Consider the following 17,314-nt stretch of genomic DNA (forward strand, 5'->3'; position numbering starts at 1 on the left):
GATTTTTCAATATTTTTTTTTAATGAAAAGAATAGAAAAACAGTGCAGGAATTATTTACAGCAAATACACAATAAAACAAGCAGAAAACAGCAGTAAAACAAATGGGATTGGATAATACTTAAGCAAGGTTCCCCCCGTCATTACATAGTTACATAGTAGGTGAGGCTGAAAAGTCCATCAAGTCCAACCTATGTGTGTGATTATATGTCAGTATTACATTGTATATCCCTGTATGTTGCGGTCTTTCAGATGCTTTTCTAATCGTTTTTTGAAACTATCGATGCCCCCCGCTGAGACCACCGCCTGTGGAAGGGAATTCCACATCCTTGCGGCTCTTACAGTAAAGAGCCCTCTACATACTTTAAGGTTAAACCTCTTTAATTCTATTCTATGAGTGGCCACGAGTCTTGTTAAACTCCCTTCCGCAAAAAAGTTTTATCCCCATTGTGGGGTCACCGGTACGGTATTTATAAATTTAAATCATATCCCCTCTCAAGCATCTCTTCTCCAGAGAGAATAAGTTCAGAGCTCACAACCTTTCCTCATAACTAATATCCTCCAGACCATTTATTAGCTTGGATGCCCTTCTTTGTACTCGCTCAATTTCCAGTTCATCCTTCCTGAGGACTGGTGCCCAGAACTTGACAGCATAATCCAGGTGCGGCCGGACCAGAGTCTTGTAGAGCGGGAGAATTATCGTTTTATCTCTGGAGTTGATCCCCTTTTTAATGTCAATATTCTGTTTGCTTTGTTAGCAGCAGCTTGGCATTGCATGCCATTGCTGAGCCTATCATCTACTGGGACCCCCAGGTCCTTTTCCATCCTAGATTCCCCCAGAGGTTCTCCCCCCAGTCTATAGATTGCATTCATATTTTTGCCACCCAAATGCATTATTTTACATTTCTCTACATTAAACCTCATTTGCCATGTAGTTGCCCACCCCATTAATTTGTTCAGATCTTTCTGCAAGGTTTCCACATCCTGCAGAGAAGTTATTGCCCTTCTTATCTTAGTATCGTCCACAAATACAGAGATTGAACTGTTTACCCCATCCTCCAGGTAGTTTATGAAAAAAATAAACAGGATTGGTCCCAGCACAGAACTCTGGGGGACCCCACTACCCACCCCTGACCATTCCGAGTACTCCCCATTTATCACCACCCTCTGAACTCACCCTTGTAGCCAGTTTTCAATCCATGTACTCCCCCTATGGTCCATGCCAATGGACCTTATTATATACAGTAAACGTTTATGGGGAACTGTGTCAAATGCTTTTGCAAAATCCAGATACACTACATCTACGGGCCTTCCTTTATCTAGATACACCATGTCTACGGCCTTCCTTTATCCTTGCACATTGTTCCTGTGCAATTCGTTTGCAGAGTAAGTCCAATCTGATCGGAAACCACCAAATCTCATAAATCATTCTAAGCATTCCTTTATAGTTTCAATGGTTAATGAGAGTTTCGCAGTAGTTGACAAAAGCAACAGCATTTTTTGTCCAGTCAGAGGGTCTCACAGATCTAATGACATCCAATCAAACGGTTGAGTGATTTGTTGATAGGTGTGGCAAAGTATTTTCAGCAGATGTACTTCTAATGCTAATAATAATAATGCTAACAATAATCTGACACGATTTTACTATCTGACAACCAACTAGGCTTGTGCGATTCGTTTCGTAACTAATCAAAATTCTGACAAATTTTGCATCTTTCGGACATTCGGATGCATTCGACTGTCCGAATAAAAAAATAACGAATAACAACAAATATGAAAGAAATATAACAAATGAATTTGAATGAATTCGACATGATTCGGTAATTCTTTAAAGATCTAATGAAACAAAAGTTCAGCTCAAAGTAAATCTTATAGTCCAATCAGTTAATTCATTTTGTGCCGGAGGATGGATTACTGGCAAAGTGCATTCCTGAGAACTGAGTTAGAAGGGTGTTGTATTGTATTTTAGCCGAGGAGAAGAGACATTGTCATTGTGTGTGTTAAAAGATTCAATAAATAAACGACTTTCCAAACTACGAATCATTATCACGAATGTCTATACATACATAAATAGCGAATTTCAACGAATACGAATGAATGAATTCGACACTCTACGAATAATAACGAATTATCCGAAAACTTATTAACGTAACATAACGAATATAACAGAACGAAATTATGTATTTTAGGAATGACAACGAACCGAAACTAAACAAAATTTTCCATTGTGCACAAGTCTACAACCAACATATTATAGAACAGAATGAAATTATGATTTGTTAGAGACTGGATATGAGGATAATATGTATGTTTCACTCAAGAGGTCTAACGTGTTTTATTATCCTGCTGGACCTTGTAGCCTAAAGCCCCATTCACACTTCACGCAACGAGAACTCGTGTTCCCATCCATGATTTTGTGTGAGCGATTGTCACAGGATTCCACATGTCACACATTGGGCAGCCCATTCACTTCAATGCACGTTTATCGCCAAAAAAAGCTCCTGCTCCTGTTTGGGGTGAGAGGCTTCACACGATGTTTAATGTCACATTTTGCCGCAATCGCAGCATAATTTGTGCATGGACTGGTGTCTTTATTTAACCTTACCAACTACCGTATATGTAACTATGTAACAATCGCCCAAAACATCACCATGTTTAAGTTGCCATTTACAATAAAAAGCACCCACACGCGCATTGCGCTTACAATTTCGCTCACGAGTACAAATTGCTAAGTGAATGGGACCTAGGTGTCGTAATATAGGGGGCCCAGGATCACCAGCCAGCCGCTTGTAAAAGTAAAACAGTCTTTGTTTTAAAAAAATCAAGCAAACAAAATAGCTTTCTTCAGCAAAAGTACATGCAAACAGTCCATAATTGTAGCATAAAGAAAAGAACACGGAGGCTCACAGCCAGTATACCAGTCTCACACCAGGGTTTTATGGTTCACGTTTGCCTCAGGGTGCTGCAAAGGCCACAGGAATTCTGCAAACACTGTCTCAGTTGCCAGACAGCACACACAGCTGTGACATGCCTCACTCTCCACCTCGCAGACAGGTGTTGACTCCTTACTGCCCCTTTCAGGCCCTTCCCTGCAGGTGGATTCATCCATTCAGAACTAATCTCAGTACTTAAGATTGGAGGCTCTTTCTAACCCAAAGTCTCTCCGAACCTCCAAATTCCAGTTTCCATATAAGGACTTACCAAGGATTTCCTGGGCAAACCGATTTACCCCTTTCCAAACAAAACCCCTCAACCCACACGGGTGAGAACTCTTGAGTATTCCCTTGTACACATGATCGGAGATTCCGACAGCCAAATCCGTCGGATTTTGTCTGTCGGATTTTGTCCGACGGATTTTGTCCGAAACTGTTGTATACACACGGTCGGACGAAGTTGTCGGAAAATCCGATCGTTCAGAACGTGATGACGTTATTTCGTTACGACGGGACTATGTTCAGGCTAGTAGCCAATAGCTTTGATGTAGGAATTTGATCTGAGCATGCGTGGCACTTTGTCTGATCGGAATTCAATACGCGTGATCGGAGTATGTCCGATCGGAGCATTTTGCCGAAAAATATTTCCGGCAAGTTGGAAAATTTGGTCCGACGGATATTTCGACGGAAACAGTCCGATGCATACCACACACAGTCGGAATATCCGACAAAACGCTCCGATCAGACACATTCCGTCGGAATCTCCGATCGTGTGTACAAGGGCTGTCTCCCATCCAGGACCCAACTCTAGTGTCCTATACAGCATTGTTGGTGTTTAACTGACTATCATCTTCCCACACATCAGTGTATCCACTTTTTATGAAGGTAACCCCACCACTGCAGGATTTATGGAATATGGATAGAGTTTGGCTTTTGGTAGTTAAAAAAAAACAGACTCAGTCAGGATGTGTATTACTTAGCTGTTCTGCCAGACTATTTATGATCTGGCCATTTAGGACAGGGCTGCATTGAGAGTGGAATCTGGCTAATGGAGGTATTGCTTCTACTTTGCAATGTTTTTAGTTGTGTTTTATAACGGTTTTGACTTTAGTTAAATGTGTTTGAAGCTGGCATCTTTTTTTTTTTTTTTTGTCAAATTATTCACTTTACATAGCTGCCTAGCAAAGACATAAAATTTAAATTTGATAATTTTTGTCACCGACATTTGAAGAAAAATTGGTGTGTCACTGTGTTCAATACAACTTCCCCAGGCGCTCCACGCAATTTGGGGTTCGTCAGACCTCATAAGGCCCCATTTTTATATTGTGTAGCGGGAACCCACGTTCCCACTTGTGATTTTAAAAGAGCGATTCACACTCGTATCCGCGTGTTGCACATAGGGCTTGTATGGGCTGCCCTATGTGTGTTTGTCATGCCTTGAGCCAGGCATGATTTTACACACATGCTTTACCATGTTCATTGTGCAACAATTGCAGCAAAATTGCACCATGTTTGGGATGCCGTTCAGGATGAATGACACTCGAACGCGCGTCGTGCGTTTTGCTGAGAATTGGAATCATGGGCAGAATCGCCCAAATCTGAATGGGGCCTTATTGTCATAATGGGAACTGCAGCCCATCCATGCTATAAGGGTCTGCATCCAGAGCTGCTTCACTTACAATACTAATCTATGGGAATGCAAAAGCAGCTTCAAGCAGGTCAGAAAGAGCTAACTTAGGTAAAATGCACCTGCAATAGAGTCTGAATGATTGCAGAAGGATCTCAGGCTGATGTCACGAGTGGGCTACATTTTCAGCCCATCAACACTGGCCGCAAGGGAATATGGGCACCCTCAAGATATCCTATATCAGGGATATGCAATTAGCGGACCTCCAGCTGTTTCAAAACTACAAGTCCCATCATGCCTCTGCCTCTGGATGTCATGCTTGTGGCTGTCAGAGTATTGCTATGCCTATTGGGACTTGTAGTTCTGCAACAGCTGGAGGTCTGCTAATTGCATATCCCTATCCTATATGATATGGAAGATCTAGAAATGTGAATTGCTTTTAAGCAGTACCATGAAAAAATCTACCTTTTAGCTAGAATTCTTTCTAACAAAATGCAGTGTACTTCCAGGTATGTAGGTGTGCCCGGGCACTCCTGTTTTGTAGTCTCCTAGCTGTATATCTGCAGTGGGAGCCTCTAATGCCTCCGAGTGCTAATCTCAGGGGTTTTTTCAGTGAGATTCAATGATATCACATTTGTGCTGCTCACTGTTCTCCTTGCTGGAGGATCTGACACGAGGAAGCCAAACCCTGCCTCTACCAAGATGGCCGCCTCCGCAGTGCAGAACAGTGCATAATAAGTCAGTAACAGGAAAATCAAGCTGTAGGGAGATTACAGGCAATACTAGTTACCTGTTTTTTTTTTTTTTTGCCTCTGCCAGTCTTTTTTGGGCACAGTTTCAAGGGTTTAGTTCCTTTTTAAAGTGGAAGTAAACCCATCGATTTAACAGTTTAAAAAAACAGTTACATTTCCGGTGTGTGTCAGGAATGTAACTGTCACATTGGTTGTGCTCTCAACCAGAGGCGTACTAAGTGGGGGGGGGGGCGTGCCGCACCGGGTGCCACACACTGGGGGGGGGTGTCAGGCCAGCACCCCCCCCCCCCCCTCCGCAACTGATCAGTCTGGGGCAGCGGCTGTCACTCACAGCCCAGCAGAGTGAAGCCGCCTCCCCCTTCTCCATGCATAGCACTGTGTAGACAAGGAGGGGGAGGTGGCTTCACTCTGCTCGGCTGTGAGTGACAGCCGATGCCCGAGACTGATCAGAACGGCGCGACGTGAGTCACGTGACCACAGAGTCCCGGAGTCACGTGCTCCGGGTCCCGCATCGCTGAGCCGACAGCCAGGTGACACTCCACTCGGGTGCTGCCCACACCTCCCCCCTGCAATGCCGCTGCCTTGCCAGGTACACTATGGGTCAATGAGTGTCACAACATTGCGATTTTTTTTTTTTTGGTGTCCGTAATAGAAGTTAGACTGATCCTGAAGCAGAAATGTTATGTATACTATGTAGGCAAGTACAGGTATTCTTCTTTCCTGTGGATGGAATTGTATCAGTGCTATAGGGGAAGGGGAGTCTGTTAGGGAATATTGTCCCCTTGGAGAGCCTTCATTAGTTCTCTTTGGGTAAGGTGTCCAATTCCTGCAAGAGTTCAGATGGCCATCTTAACAATGGAGCCTTTGAATAGTGGATTACAGAGTCCCGGAGTCACGTGCGCCGGGTCCCGCATCACTGAGCCGACAGCCAGGTGACACTCCACTCGGGTGCTGCCCACACCTCCCCCCTGCAATGCCGCTGCCTTGCCAGGTACACTATGGGTCCTTAGGGGAGGCTGTGCACTGTAGGGGGGTTCTTTACTGTGGTGGGTCCTGCACTGTAGGGGGGTTTGCACTGTAGGGGGGGTCCTGCACTGGGGGGGGGTCTGCACTGTAGGGGGGTCCTGCACTGTAGGGGGGGTCTGCAGGGGGGTCCTGCACTGTAGAAGGGGTTCTTTACTGTGGTGGGTCCTGCACTGTAGGGGGGGGGGGTCCTGCACTGTAGGGGGGTCTGCACTGTAAAAGGGGTCCTGCACTGTAGAAGGGGTTCTTTACTGTGGTGGGTCCTGCACTGTAGGGGGTCCTGCACTGTAGGGGGGGTCCTGCACTGTAGAAGGGGTCCTGCACTATAGGGGTCCTGCACTGTAGAAGGGGTCCTGCACTGTAGGGGTGTCCTGCACTGTAGAAGGGGTCCTGCACTGTAGGGGGGGTCTGTACTGTAGTGGAAGATTCGGCACTGTAGGGGGGTCTGTACTGTAGGTGAGGATTCTGTACTGTAGGGGAGTCTGCACTGTAGGGGGGTGGGTCTGTACTGTAGGAGGGTCTGCACTGTAGGGGGGGGTCTGCGCTATAGGGTGGAGGGGTCTGTACTGTAGGAGGGTCTGCACTGTAGGGGAGGATTCTGTACTGTAGGGGGGTCTACACTGTAGATGGGGGTCTGTATGGTAGGGAGGGGGGTCTGCACTGTAGGGGATGTGTGTAACATGCAGAGGGTCCAGAGCTGTGAGGGGCTGTGTAATGTAAAGGGTTGCAGAGGTGCAGGGTGCTGTGTAATGTAAAGGGGTCCAGAGGTTCAGGGTGCTGTGTAATGTAAAGGGATCCATAGGTACAAGGGCTGTGTAATGTAAAGGGGTCAGGAGGTTCAGGGTGCTATGTTATGTAAAGGGGTCCAGAGGTACAAGAGCTGTATAAAGTAAAGGGGTCCAGAGGTGCAGGCTGTTGTGTAATGTAAAGAGGTCCTTAGGCGCAAGGTCCTGTGTAATGTAAAGGGGTCCAGAGGTTCAGGCTGCTGTGTAATGTAAAGGGGTCCAGAGGTGCAGGGGGCTGTGTAATGTAAAGAGGTCCTTAGGTGCAAGGTCCTGTGTAATGTAAAGGGGTCCAGAGGTGCAGGGTGCTGTGTAATTTAAAGGGGTCCAGAGGTGCAGTTGTGGAGGGGGGTACACAGTAGTGACAAAAAGATATTGAAGGATGCAGAGGTATGCAGGGGACACGGTGGGTGTTTTTACATTTTATGGTGGGGGGGGGGGGGTGCCAGATATAGGATCCGCCCCGGGTGCCAAATGCTCTAGGTACGCCCCTGCTCTCAACCAAACCGTCAAATCATCCAATGGCTGGAGTCATAACTGATTGCATGTGCAGCATCATGGCAGTTGAAGATCAAACAGAGGCCAAGATGGCGGCTTCCTTGGGTGAATATGAAAGGAGGGTTTACTTCCACTTTAAGGACTTCCTAAAGTGGTTGCAAAGGCTCAAGTTTTTTTATTACCATCATGCATTCTATGCATGAAGGTAAAAAAAAAAACCTTCTGTGTGCAGCTACCCCCCTAATACTTAACTGAGCCCCATCACGATCCAGCATTGTGCTCGAGAGCCTCGGCTCTCTGGAGGCTGTCCCTCCTCATTGGTTGAAGCAGCAGCAGAAGCCATTGGTTCCCGCTGCTGTCAATCACAGCCAGTGAGCCAATGAGGAGAGAGAGTGGGTGGAACTGAACCCCTGGTCTGTGTGTGAATGGACAGTGGCTTGGGAGTGAGCCTATTTGGGTGCCCCCATAGCAAAACTGCTTGCTCTGGGAGCACTCAGCAGGAGGGAGGTGCCAGGAACACAGAAGGTGGACCAAAGAAGAGGAGGATTGGGGCTGCTCTGTGCAAAACCATTACACAGAGCAGGTAAATATAATATGTTTGCCATTTAAAAATAAATAATTGGCTTTAACAGCACTTTAAAACCACAAAGTGTGATAGCATGCACTACCACAACGCATGCTAATGCACTGCATACAGTAGGTGTGTTGCAATGGATTGACTCTTATTGGTAATTGCACTCCAATCCACATACACAGTTCACTCTAGTGTACCTGCAGCATAACATAAGGGGGCAGATGCTCCGTTGCAAATATTTTTGGGGTGTTTTGACAGGCCATTCAAAAGAGCTACATAATGCTAAGCACCTCAACATATGAAAATGGTGTGAATGGCTTCTTAAAGAACACCCCTGCAGCTGCTTATGCTTACTTTTCCTCCATTCCCCGTTTGCTCTATTTGATCAGGTCAACAAAGTACTTCCAGGTATAGGGGATCATATGACTACCTCCGCTTCCTCCCACATGATAGTGCCGACTTGCCATTCTGGCATTCACAGCTATCACATTGGAACACGGAGAGAATCCTCAGTCATTTGCAAGCTGGCATAACTAGAACCTTCAGGACCCCGGTGCAACAAACCATGAAGGGCCCCCCTGACTGCCGGTGTTATGTAGAATACTGTCCCCCATCGGATAGTGTCTGCCCTGTACTGCGCTTGCGCAGTATGGAGGACAAGGAGATGCCAAAAGTCTCTGAAGATGAACGGCGCCTGCGCCTGCGCACTGAGCGCACTTTAAGCCCCACCATCCAAGTGGACATAGAGTTAGAATAAAAAATTGCCTAACATAGCGAGGCTGTGCCCGAAGCGTGGCGAGCAAAGCGAGCCCGCAAGGGGCCCTCTTACTAAGTGCTACCGTATGTCCACATGGATGGTGGGGCTTGAACCTGGACTTAGTGCGCAGGCGCCGTTCATTTTTGGAAACCTTCGGAGTCTCCCTATCCTCCGTACTGCGCAAGCGCTGCGCCTGTGCAGTACGGGGCGGACACTATCCGATGGAGGGACAGTTTTTGCCAGAACACCGGGGCCCTTTCCATTGGTCCCAGGGCCCTTTCCTCTGGTCCCAGGGGTCTCTATCCTCCACTCCTGGGGCCCACCCCACTGAACCTGGGGCCTTTTACTCCCATCGTGGGGGATTTAGTCATGCGACATAAAGTCGCATGACAAGTCAAAGCACAATCATTTCAATGGGTGCGGTCTTAATAAAAAAAAAAGGTTGAAAGGAAATCATAAGCAAGTCACGCGACTTTGGGGTCACATCAGTGTGAACTAAACTTTACAGTCCTGCAGCGCCCCCTCCTCCCGCCCTCCACAGTGGCAGAATGCTAAGGGCCAGTTGCAAGTAGTGTTGAGCCAATGGTTTGGGCCAAGAAGCAAAATTTTGACCCGCACTTCGGGTGTTCTCTGAAACGCACAGTCATTATGTTGGTAAGGAGTGTGGCCGGGAAGCCAGCTGCCGTGTCCTTAACAATGGATTAGTCATCAGCAGTCCGCCCAAAGGGCCTGCTATGGACTGGGGGGGGGGGACTGCACGCCATTTTTTTTCTTACTTTTTTAAAATAGACAGGTGATAGCAATTGCAACTGCGAGTCAATTTAAATGTGATTTGACTCATGATTTTTTTCTTTGGAAATGTCTTTTTTTCCTGCAGCAGGTTCTATACATGCTACAGATGCACCACTTTACAGGCAGACTAAGGGGACCTCCCCAGACACTATATTTGAAGAATATTCTTTTTTTTTTGTTTCACTTTAAACAATTTGCATTGATACGTGCCCCCCAGGGCAGTACCCAGGCCCCCATACCCTTTTTATGGCCAATTACTTGCATATAAGCCTTCAAAATGGGGACGTTTGATTTCTCATGTTCGGCTCCCATAGACTTGAATGGGGTACGCATTTCAGGACAAAACTTTTCCCCTGTTCAGGAGTTCTGCTGCGAACCAAACGGGGGGGGGGGGGGCATTTCTAGTCCCGAGTGTGACCTTTGAGACCCTGGTAGTTCCACCACTACCTAGAGTTAACCCAGTACACTCCATGACCAGTTCTCAGTAACAGACTGGGCCAGACACAGACACCCTCTGTTTCTATGCAATACAAGCCTGTCTATAGGCACTTGTGTGAAGGGGTGTCGCTGTTACTCAGCTCTGCCAGCAGAGAGCACTAGAAAGGAACTGCAAGGGAAAACCATAGCTTACTTTTAAAGCACCTGCATACCGCTAAGGTCGTTTGGCCACGCCTTCACAATCGGTTTTAGTTTTTTTTTTGTGTCTTCTAAAAAGTTACGTTAAGATTCTCCTCCCAATTATTAATAAAGTTCTGATCAATGTCAAGAAGTAGCTTATAGAAAAGAAAGACCATGCATGCACGTGTAAGTCATCCATAGAGCAGTACCCACTACCACTTCCGCAATTCTCAAATGTACGGTTCTAGGAGACTGTGGTCTTTTGCTCGACTTGGCTTTAGAAATGATAAAAATATATAATATAGAGATATGAAGAGACTGAAAAGATTGTTCTCTGTGTCCCGTATTAGGAATTAGGTCTCAGCCATCTGGTTCTTGTGTTGGGGTTCCGATGTTCCATTAGAGAGAAGGCCTTCGTTGGTATCCTCTCCATCTTTCTTCATGTTATGTAGTTCAATACCATTAGTTGTTGGGGACTGATTGTTTGTCTTGTTCCTACATCTGAAACATAGAAAATAACAAAGAACCATTTATATTAAAGACAATCTCTGTTCCAACCAAAAGCACAATATATGCTCTTTTAAAATCTCTAAAATAATATGAATAAAACTAAAAGCAAAACCTTTTTTTCATTTTGGATAGAGTAAGGGAGGGCTTTTACTCTTGTCATTATTTTATGCCACCTGTGTCCCTTTCGGGCAGATTTCTTCTCACTTCCTGTCCCATAGCCAACAGGAAGTTGGAGGAAATCCCTTCTAAGCCCTTGTACACACGGTCGGACATTCCAACAACCAAATCCGTTGGATTTTGTCCAACGGATTTTGTCCGAAACTGTTGCATACACACGGTCGGACAAAGTTGTCGGAAAATCCGATCTTTCAGAACGTGATGACGTTATATTGTTACAACGGGACTACGTTCAGGCTAGTAGCCAATAGCTTTGGTGTAGGAATTTGATCTGAGCATGCGTGGCACTTTGTCCAATTGGAATTCTCTACACATGATCAGAGTATGTCCGATCGGAGCATTTTGTCTGAAAATTTTACCAACAAGTTGGAAAACTTGGTCCGTCGGATACTCCGACGGAAACAGTCCGATGGAGACCACACACAGTCGGAATATCTGACAAAACGGTCCGATCGGACACATCCCGTCGGAATCTCGGACCGTGTGTACAAGGGCTAACAGAGCCCGTGTTGTGTCAAATACTTTCCCCCGTCGGATAGTGTCCACCCTGTACTGCGCTTGCGCAGTACGGAAGACAAGGAGATGCCGAAAGTCTCCGAAGATGAACGGCGCCTGCGCACTGAGTCTGGGTTCAAGCCCCACCATCCAAGTTGACATAGAGTTAGAATAAAAAATTGCAGAGAGAAGCGAGGTCGTGCCCGAAGCGTGGCGAGGGAAGCGAGGTCGTGCCCGAAGCGTGGCGAGGGAAGCGAGCCCGTGAGGGGCCGTCCTACTAACTGCTACTGTATGTCCACTTGGATGGTGGGGCTTCAACCTGGACTCAGTGCGCAGGCGCCGTTCAACTTTGGAGACTTTAGGAGTCTTCTTGTTCTCCGTACTACGCAAGCGCTGCACCTGCGCAGTACGGGGTGGACACTATCCGATGGGGGGACAGTCTTTGGCAGAAAACCGGGACGCGGGGCATAAAGGGCGGATGCCCTGGCCGACACGATTTACTGGGGGAAAGGGGGGGCTGAAGAAGTGTGCAATGTGCAGTACACACCGGCCACACTACATAAATAGCCTGAAATATGTGCTGAGTGTGACGGGCACAAGCCTAAGACCAGCCCCGCCCTTCACAAGTGATCTCCGCCCGTCAGGAGCTTCCTTTGTCTCGGCTGGCCTCTCAGTGATGTCACGCCAATTTCTGGTGGGGGTGTATTGTTATGTAGGTGGACCTATTGTTACTGGGGGGGGGGGTGTTTGTCGCCAGGCATCAATTGTTGCTAGGGGGATCTATTGATGCTGAGGAGGTCAATTGTTGCTGGGGGGGGGGATATATTTTTTCTGGAGAGGGTGTACTGTTGCATTTTCTGGTGGGGGTAGTATTTAATTGGGGATATTGTTGCTTGGAGGGATCTGCCCCCCCGTCGCTCCATCCTGCACTGCATACCATACCCGCATCCCCTCCCGTCGCCCAGCTCACTCACCCTGTGCTGACATGTGGAGACGGCGGCAGCTTTCCCCCTTGGTCTCCTCAGTGTCCTGGCTCCATCAGTTGGGCTTCCCATGCGTCTCCTCCCTCCTCATAGGTCAATAGGAGGGCTTCTCCTTTTGGCCAAACAGGAAACGGGTCTCACGACCCACTTCCTGATTGGCCGGGAGGAGAATGAGTGTGATAATAGTGATTATTCATTCGCTATTATCACTCAACTGGGTGGACTCACTGTATCCCGAGCCCACCCATTTTTGAAGCCTATTAGAGCCTCTGGTTCTAATCATGTGCTTCAAACCCCCCTCCCCGCATTGGAATCCATGTGGCTGGTGCCCTGCATGTAGATTAGGGGGCTGGATGCATAGATGGGGGGGTGGCATCCTGTGCCCCTAATGGACGGGCTGCCACTGGTGAACCTATTGTTACTGGGCGGGAGGGGATTTTGTTGCCAGGGTGAATTGTTTCTAGAGGGATCTATTGATGCCGGGGGATATTTTTTTTTCTGGTGGGGGTGTACTGCTGAATTGACTGGTAGGGCGGTATTTTCTTGTAGGGGGGGTCTATTGTTGCTAGGGGGATCTTTTGTTGCTGGAGTATCTATTTTTTTCTGGTTGGTCCTGTATTGTTGTTTGGGTGGACCTATTGTTAAAGGGGGGGGGGGGGGATTTTGTTGCAGCGGTCAATGGTTGCAGGGAGATCTATTAATGCTGTGGGGTCTATTGTTGTTGGGGGTATCTATTTTTTCTGGTGGGGGTGGTGCATTGTTGCTGGGGTAAATTTATGGTTACTCGGGGTCATTCGGTTGCCAGGTGGGGGGGTCTATTGTTGCTTGATGCAGGGGATCTACCTTACTGCTTTTCTTGTTGTCATTAATGATACTTGCTTCTGTATTCTCTAAGGCCCCATTCACACCTGAGCATAGCGTTTTCAGGCAGAAAATCGTGCGATTTTACTGCGATTTTCTGTTTTTTTTTAATGCGATTTTGTGCAGGGCAAAAGGTCACCAATGTAAAAAGGAGAAAAATGCCGAAATCTGCCCGATTCGAGCCACAAAAAAGGGTCCAGAACTTGTTTGAGCTTCAGGCGTTCGGCTTCAGGCGACTTGGAGTGGAGATGTGAACCGTCTCCATAGAGAATAATGGATTTTTTTCCCTCCAGTGTTTTGTAGCTTCAGACTTCAAGCTACAAAACACTCAGGTGTGAATGGGGCTTGAAAGGGGCAGTACTGGGAGGTGGGTATGGGGTGGAGACAAGGGGTGACTCGGAAGCGGGGAGTACCCGCACTTATTCTCTGAGAAAAAATATCCGGGTCTTTATCACTGCAAGAGCCTGGCCTTTGCACCCATGTTGCTCTCAATGCAGTTGCAGGCTTCAATGCAAACATTTTGTAAATGCACATTTTTTTTATTTTAGCAGTATTGGTGAATTTACTAAATTCTTTGCAAAAGTTGGACTATGCATTTGATTGGATGTAACTACTACAAACTAGTTTCTTCTATATACAGGGCCGTCTTTAATATTGACTGGACCCTGGGCAAACATTTTCTTGGGCCCCTCTTCCACGCAATTTCGCTCTCCATATTCTTTGAGACATACAATAAATAGCAGCTAGACTCAACATCAGTTTACTGATTCAGATCAGGCAGTGATTGCGATTGGTTGCCAGAGGTTTCAGTATATCATTAATGCTTAATGACTGGATGCTAGAGGTTACATCATACATTATGGCTCACTGCTGCTTGCTAGAGATTACTGTACATCAATACTGCTCACTGATGGATTGCCAGAGGTTACTGAACATTTATACCACTCACTAATTATTTTTTAGCGGTTACTGCACGTTATTACTGCTCACTGATTTGTTGCAAGAAGTTAGTGCACTGCATTACTGCTCACTGATTGGTTGCTAAAGGTTACATCATATCATCGCTTCACTGCCTGCCTGTGTATTCACATTCACCAAAAATCAGGGTGCTGTGGCACCATGTTATTCTGAAGAAGGGTTTCACCTCCAATTTGCTTACTTTTGCAGAACAGGCTGGTGTTAGGCTTAATGACCACAGTTGTAGGCAGGACTTTCAAGCATGCCCCTTTACCTCCTCAGTGGGCAGCATTCAGCAGAAGTAATGGTGGATGTGTCCTCAGGGGAATTTGATATACATATGAATGCTGACTTTATTTACATATCAATGCTGCAGTCCACGACTATTTACATATTAATGCCGCCACTATTTACATATCAATGCAGGTTATTTACATGTAAACACAGGGTCTGCAGGTGAGTCATCTGCACATGGCAATAGGGCAGATCTGGGCAGCAGCAGCAGCAGAAGTTTATACTGAGATATCGTGACATAGCACGGGTCTAAAACTTCAAGGGATAAGGGAATATAAACTGGGATAGTTGGCAAGTATGAGGCAGCTGCTTTGGGCCCCACTACAATGATGGGGCCCAGCGCAGCTGCCCCTTTTGCCCTGCCTTAAAAACGGGCCTGTCTATAAACATATTTCTGCTGGGGATTTGGTTTGACTTTAACGTACCTTTTGACAAAGTAACCCGTAAGCAGTGCCACCAAAACCAGAATAACTAGAATAGCAGGCAAAGCTCCAAAGATTCTTGACCAAGTGGGTCTGTCCAACGGCTTGCTGGTTGTTCCATTAGGGGTCATGGTTGATTGTAGGTAAGCTCTAGCTTGAGGACCATCACCACCTTCATACTGATCAACTTTGGCCATGACTTGTTTATGAGTAAACAGCTCTAAAGGGAAATCAACAGAGATGGACATTAAAGCCAACACTAAAAAATTATTTTTAAAAACACTTAAGTTAATCAGGGACTGCATGTTCAAAGTTCTATTGTTACCCTAGAGCAACCTTTCTCAACCTTTTCAACACAGAGGAACCCTTGAAATAGTTCTCCGGTCTTGGGGAACCCCTGCTAAAAATGAGAAATCTACAACTCATGATACATTAGTGTGATGGTCAGTGGGAAGAATGGTCCTTACAGAGAGCTAAAAAGATCAATGGTGTCAGTGGGAACTTATCTGAGAGGCAGAAATTGCTCAATGCTGAAGGAACCCCTAGCAACCTTTCGGGGAACCCTAGAGTTCCACAGAACCCTGGTTGAGAATCACTGCCCTAGAGCAACCTTTCTCAACCTTTTCAACACAGAGGAACCCTTGGAACAGTTCTCCGGTCTTGAGGAACCCCTTCTAAAAATTAGAAGTCTACAACTCATGATACATTAGTGTGATGGTCAGTGGGACGAATGGTCCTCACACTTGTGGTCATTGGGAAGAATAGCTTCCTTACAGATAGCTAAAAACATTAATGGTGTCGGTGGGAACTTATCGGAGAGGTATAAATTGCCCAATGCTGAAGCAACCCCTAGCAACCTTTGGAGGAACCCTAGTTGAGAATCACTGCCCTAGAGGGATAGCCTGAGAAAAACAGTGCAGGGGGCACCACCAGGGGGGCAGGTGATTCAGTAAATTGTGAAAGCAAATGACAGCCCAGTTCCTGCCATTGGAGTCCACTTAATGCAGCTTCCTGTGATGGGGTGGCAACAATACTGCACTGCTCCTGAAATCAAAGCAGAGTTGCCCCTCTCAAGTAGGCGGTGCCTGCTTCCACTACAGTTGTTACAGAAGGCGTGGCTACCAGCAAAGCCAATGCTGATTCCCATGCCTTTAGCTTGTCAATCAGCACCTGGCCACACCTAGTAGCACCCCCTGCTTTTTGCAGCACCGCCTCTGTTGCTGAAACCCACCCACTGTGGGCTGCAGTGTCTGGGAGGGGGAGCATGTGAGATACAAATGAAGGAGCATTTGGCTCTGTCAGGAAAGGCAAAGGAGTTTTTTTTTTGTTTTATGAGGCTTATACATCACACAGATGCTGGATTTGGGGGGGGGGGGGTGGGGTGGGGGTGCAGATGCAGATACCTGTCTAATGCAGATATAGGACCAATATAGGACCAATTGGATGACCTGTCCTTTCAGCCAATTGGTTGACCGTTGTCAAAACCTGCTTCCTGAATGGCCGGGGAGGAAGATCAGTGTTACAACAGTGAATATTGATTCGCTGTTTAACACACCTGGGTGGGATTGGAGCCTATTAGAGCCTCTGGCTGTAATCGGTGCTTCGAAAAAACAGCCCCTCTGCATTGGAATCCATGTGCCAATGTCCTGAAAGTGGCCGGATACATGGATAGGGGAGGTGGCCCTTGGAGCCTAGGTCAAGAACTTGGTACCTACCTTGACCCTCAAACTAAACTCTGGCGAGGAAAACATCTTTATTCCTTTAGCTATGAATTAATGTCTACTCACATTAGTCTAAAGCTATCACACACTTTTCAGGCTAATGTATTCAGACAGCCATGGCACCTGCAGCTGTCTGAATACCTGATAGAATGCAGTCGCTGTTTGGCTGAAACTTCCCACCCAGCTCCTTAGATTTCTCAGTTTAAATGTGTTGAGCCAGGAGTCAGCCATAGCTCGAATTTAGACAAGCTCAGCAGGAATTGGCTGAATTTGAGTCATGTATGGGGGGCTTTAGATAGTATAGTCAGCAGCCTTGCAAAGAAGTCATTACAGAACATGCAGAATGTCATATGCAGATATGGACGCCTCTAATGCCACGTACACACGACCGGACTTTCCGGCAGACTAGGTCCGACAGTCTTCCCGACTCACAATAGTATCATTACATTTTTATTCCACTCACATACATACACTCACATACATATAATTTTCAATTGAAGGCATCTGATGTCAGGGTCTCTGAAGCCCCGCCCTATAGGT

General features: G+C 46.6%; 1 protein-coding gene across 3 annotated transcripts in view; it reads right to left on the minus strand.

The window, feature by feature from the left end:
• Positions 1-17,314, minus strand: part of LOC143933535 (uncharacterized) — a 74,443-nt gene continuing 57,129 nt past the window's right edge. For all 3 annotated transcript variants that reach the window (XM_077456448.1, XM_077456447.1, XM_077456449.1), the window contains 2 exons: positions 15,057-15,273; positions 1-10,855 (listed from right to left, as the gene is read on the minus strand). In XM_077456448.1, coding sequence (XP_077312574.1) covers positions 10,708-10,855; positions 15,057-15,273 — 365 coding nt within the window. In that variant the 3' untranslated portion in view covers positions 1-10,707. The remainder of the gene's footprint in view (positions 10,856-15,056; positions 15,274-17,314) is intronic.

This window comes from Lithobates pipiens, unplaced genomic scaffold (genome assembly GCF_037356315.1).
Source record: "Lithobates pipiens isolate NorthernLeopardFrog02 unplaced genomic scaffold, aLitPip1_a1.2 Scaffold_27, whole genome shotgun sequence".
NCBI lineage: Eukaryota > Metazoa > Chordata > Amphibia > Anura > Ranidae > Lithobates > Lithobates pipiens.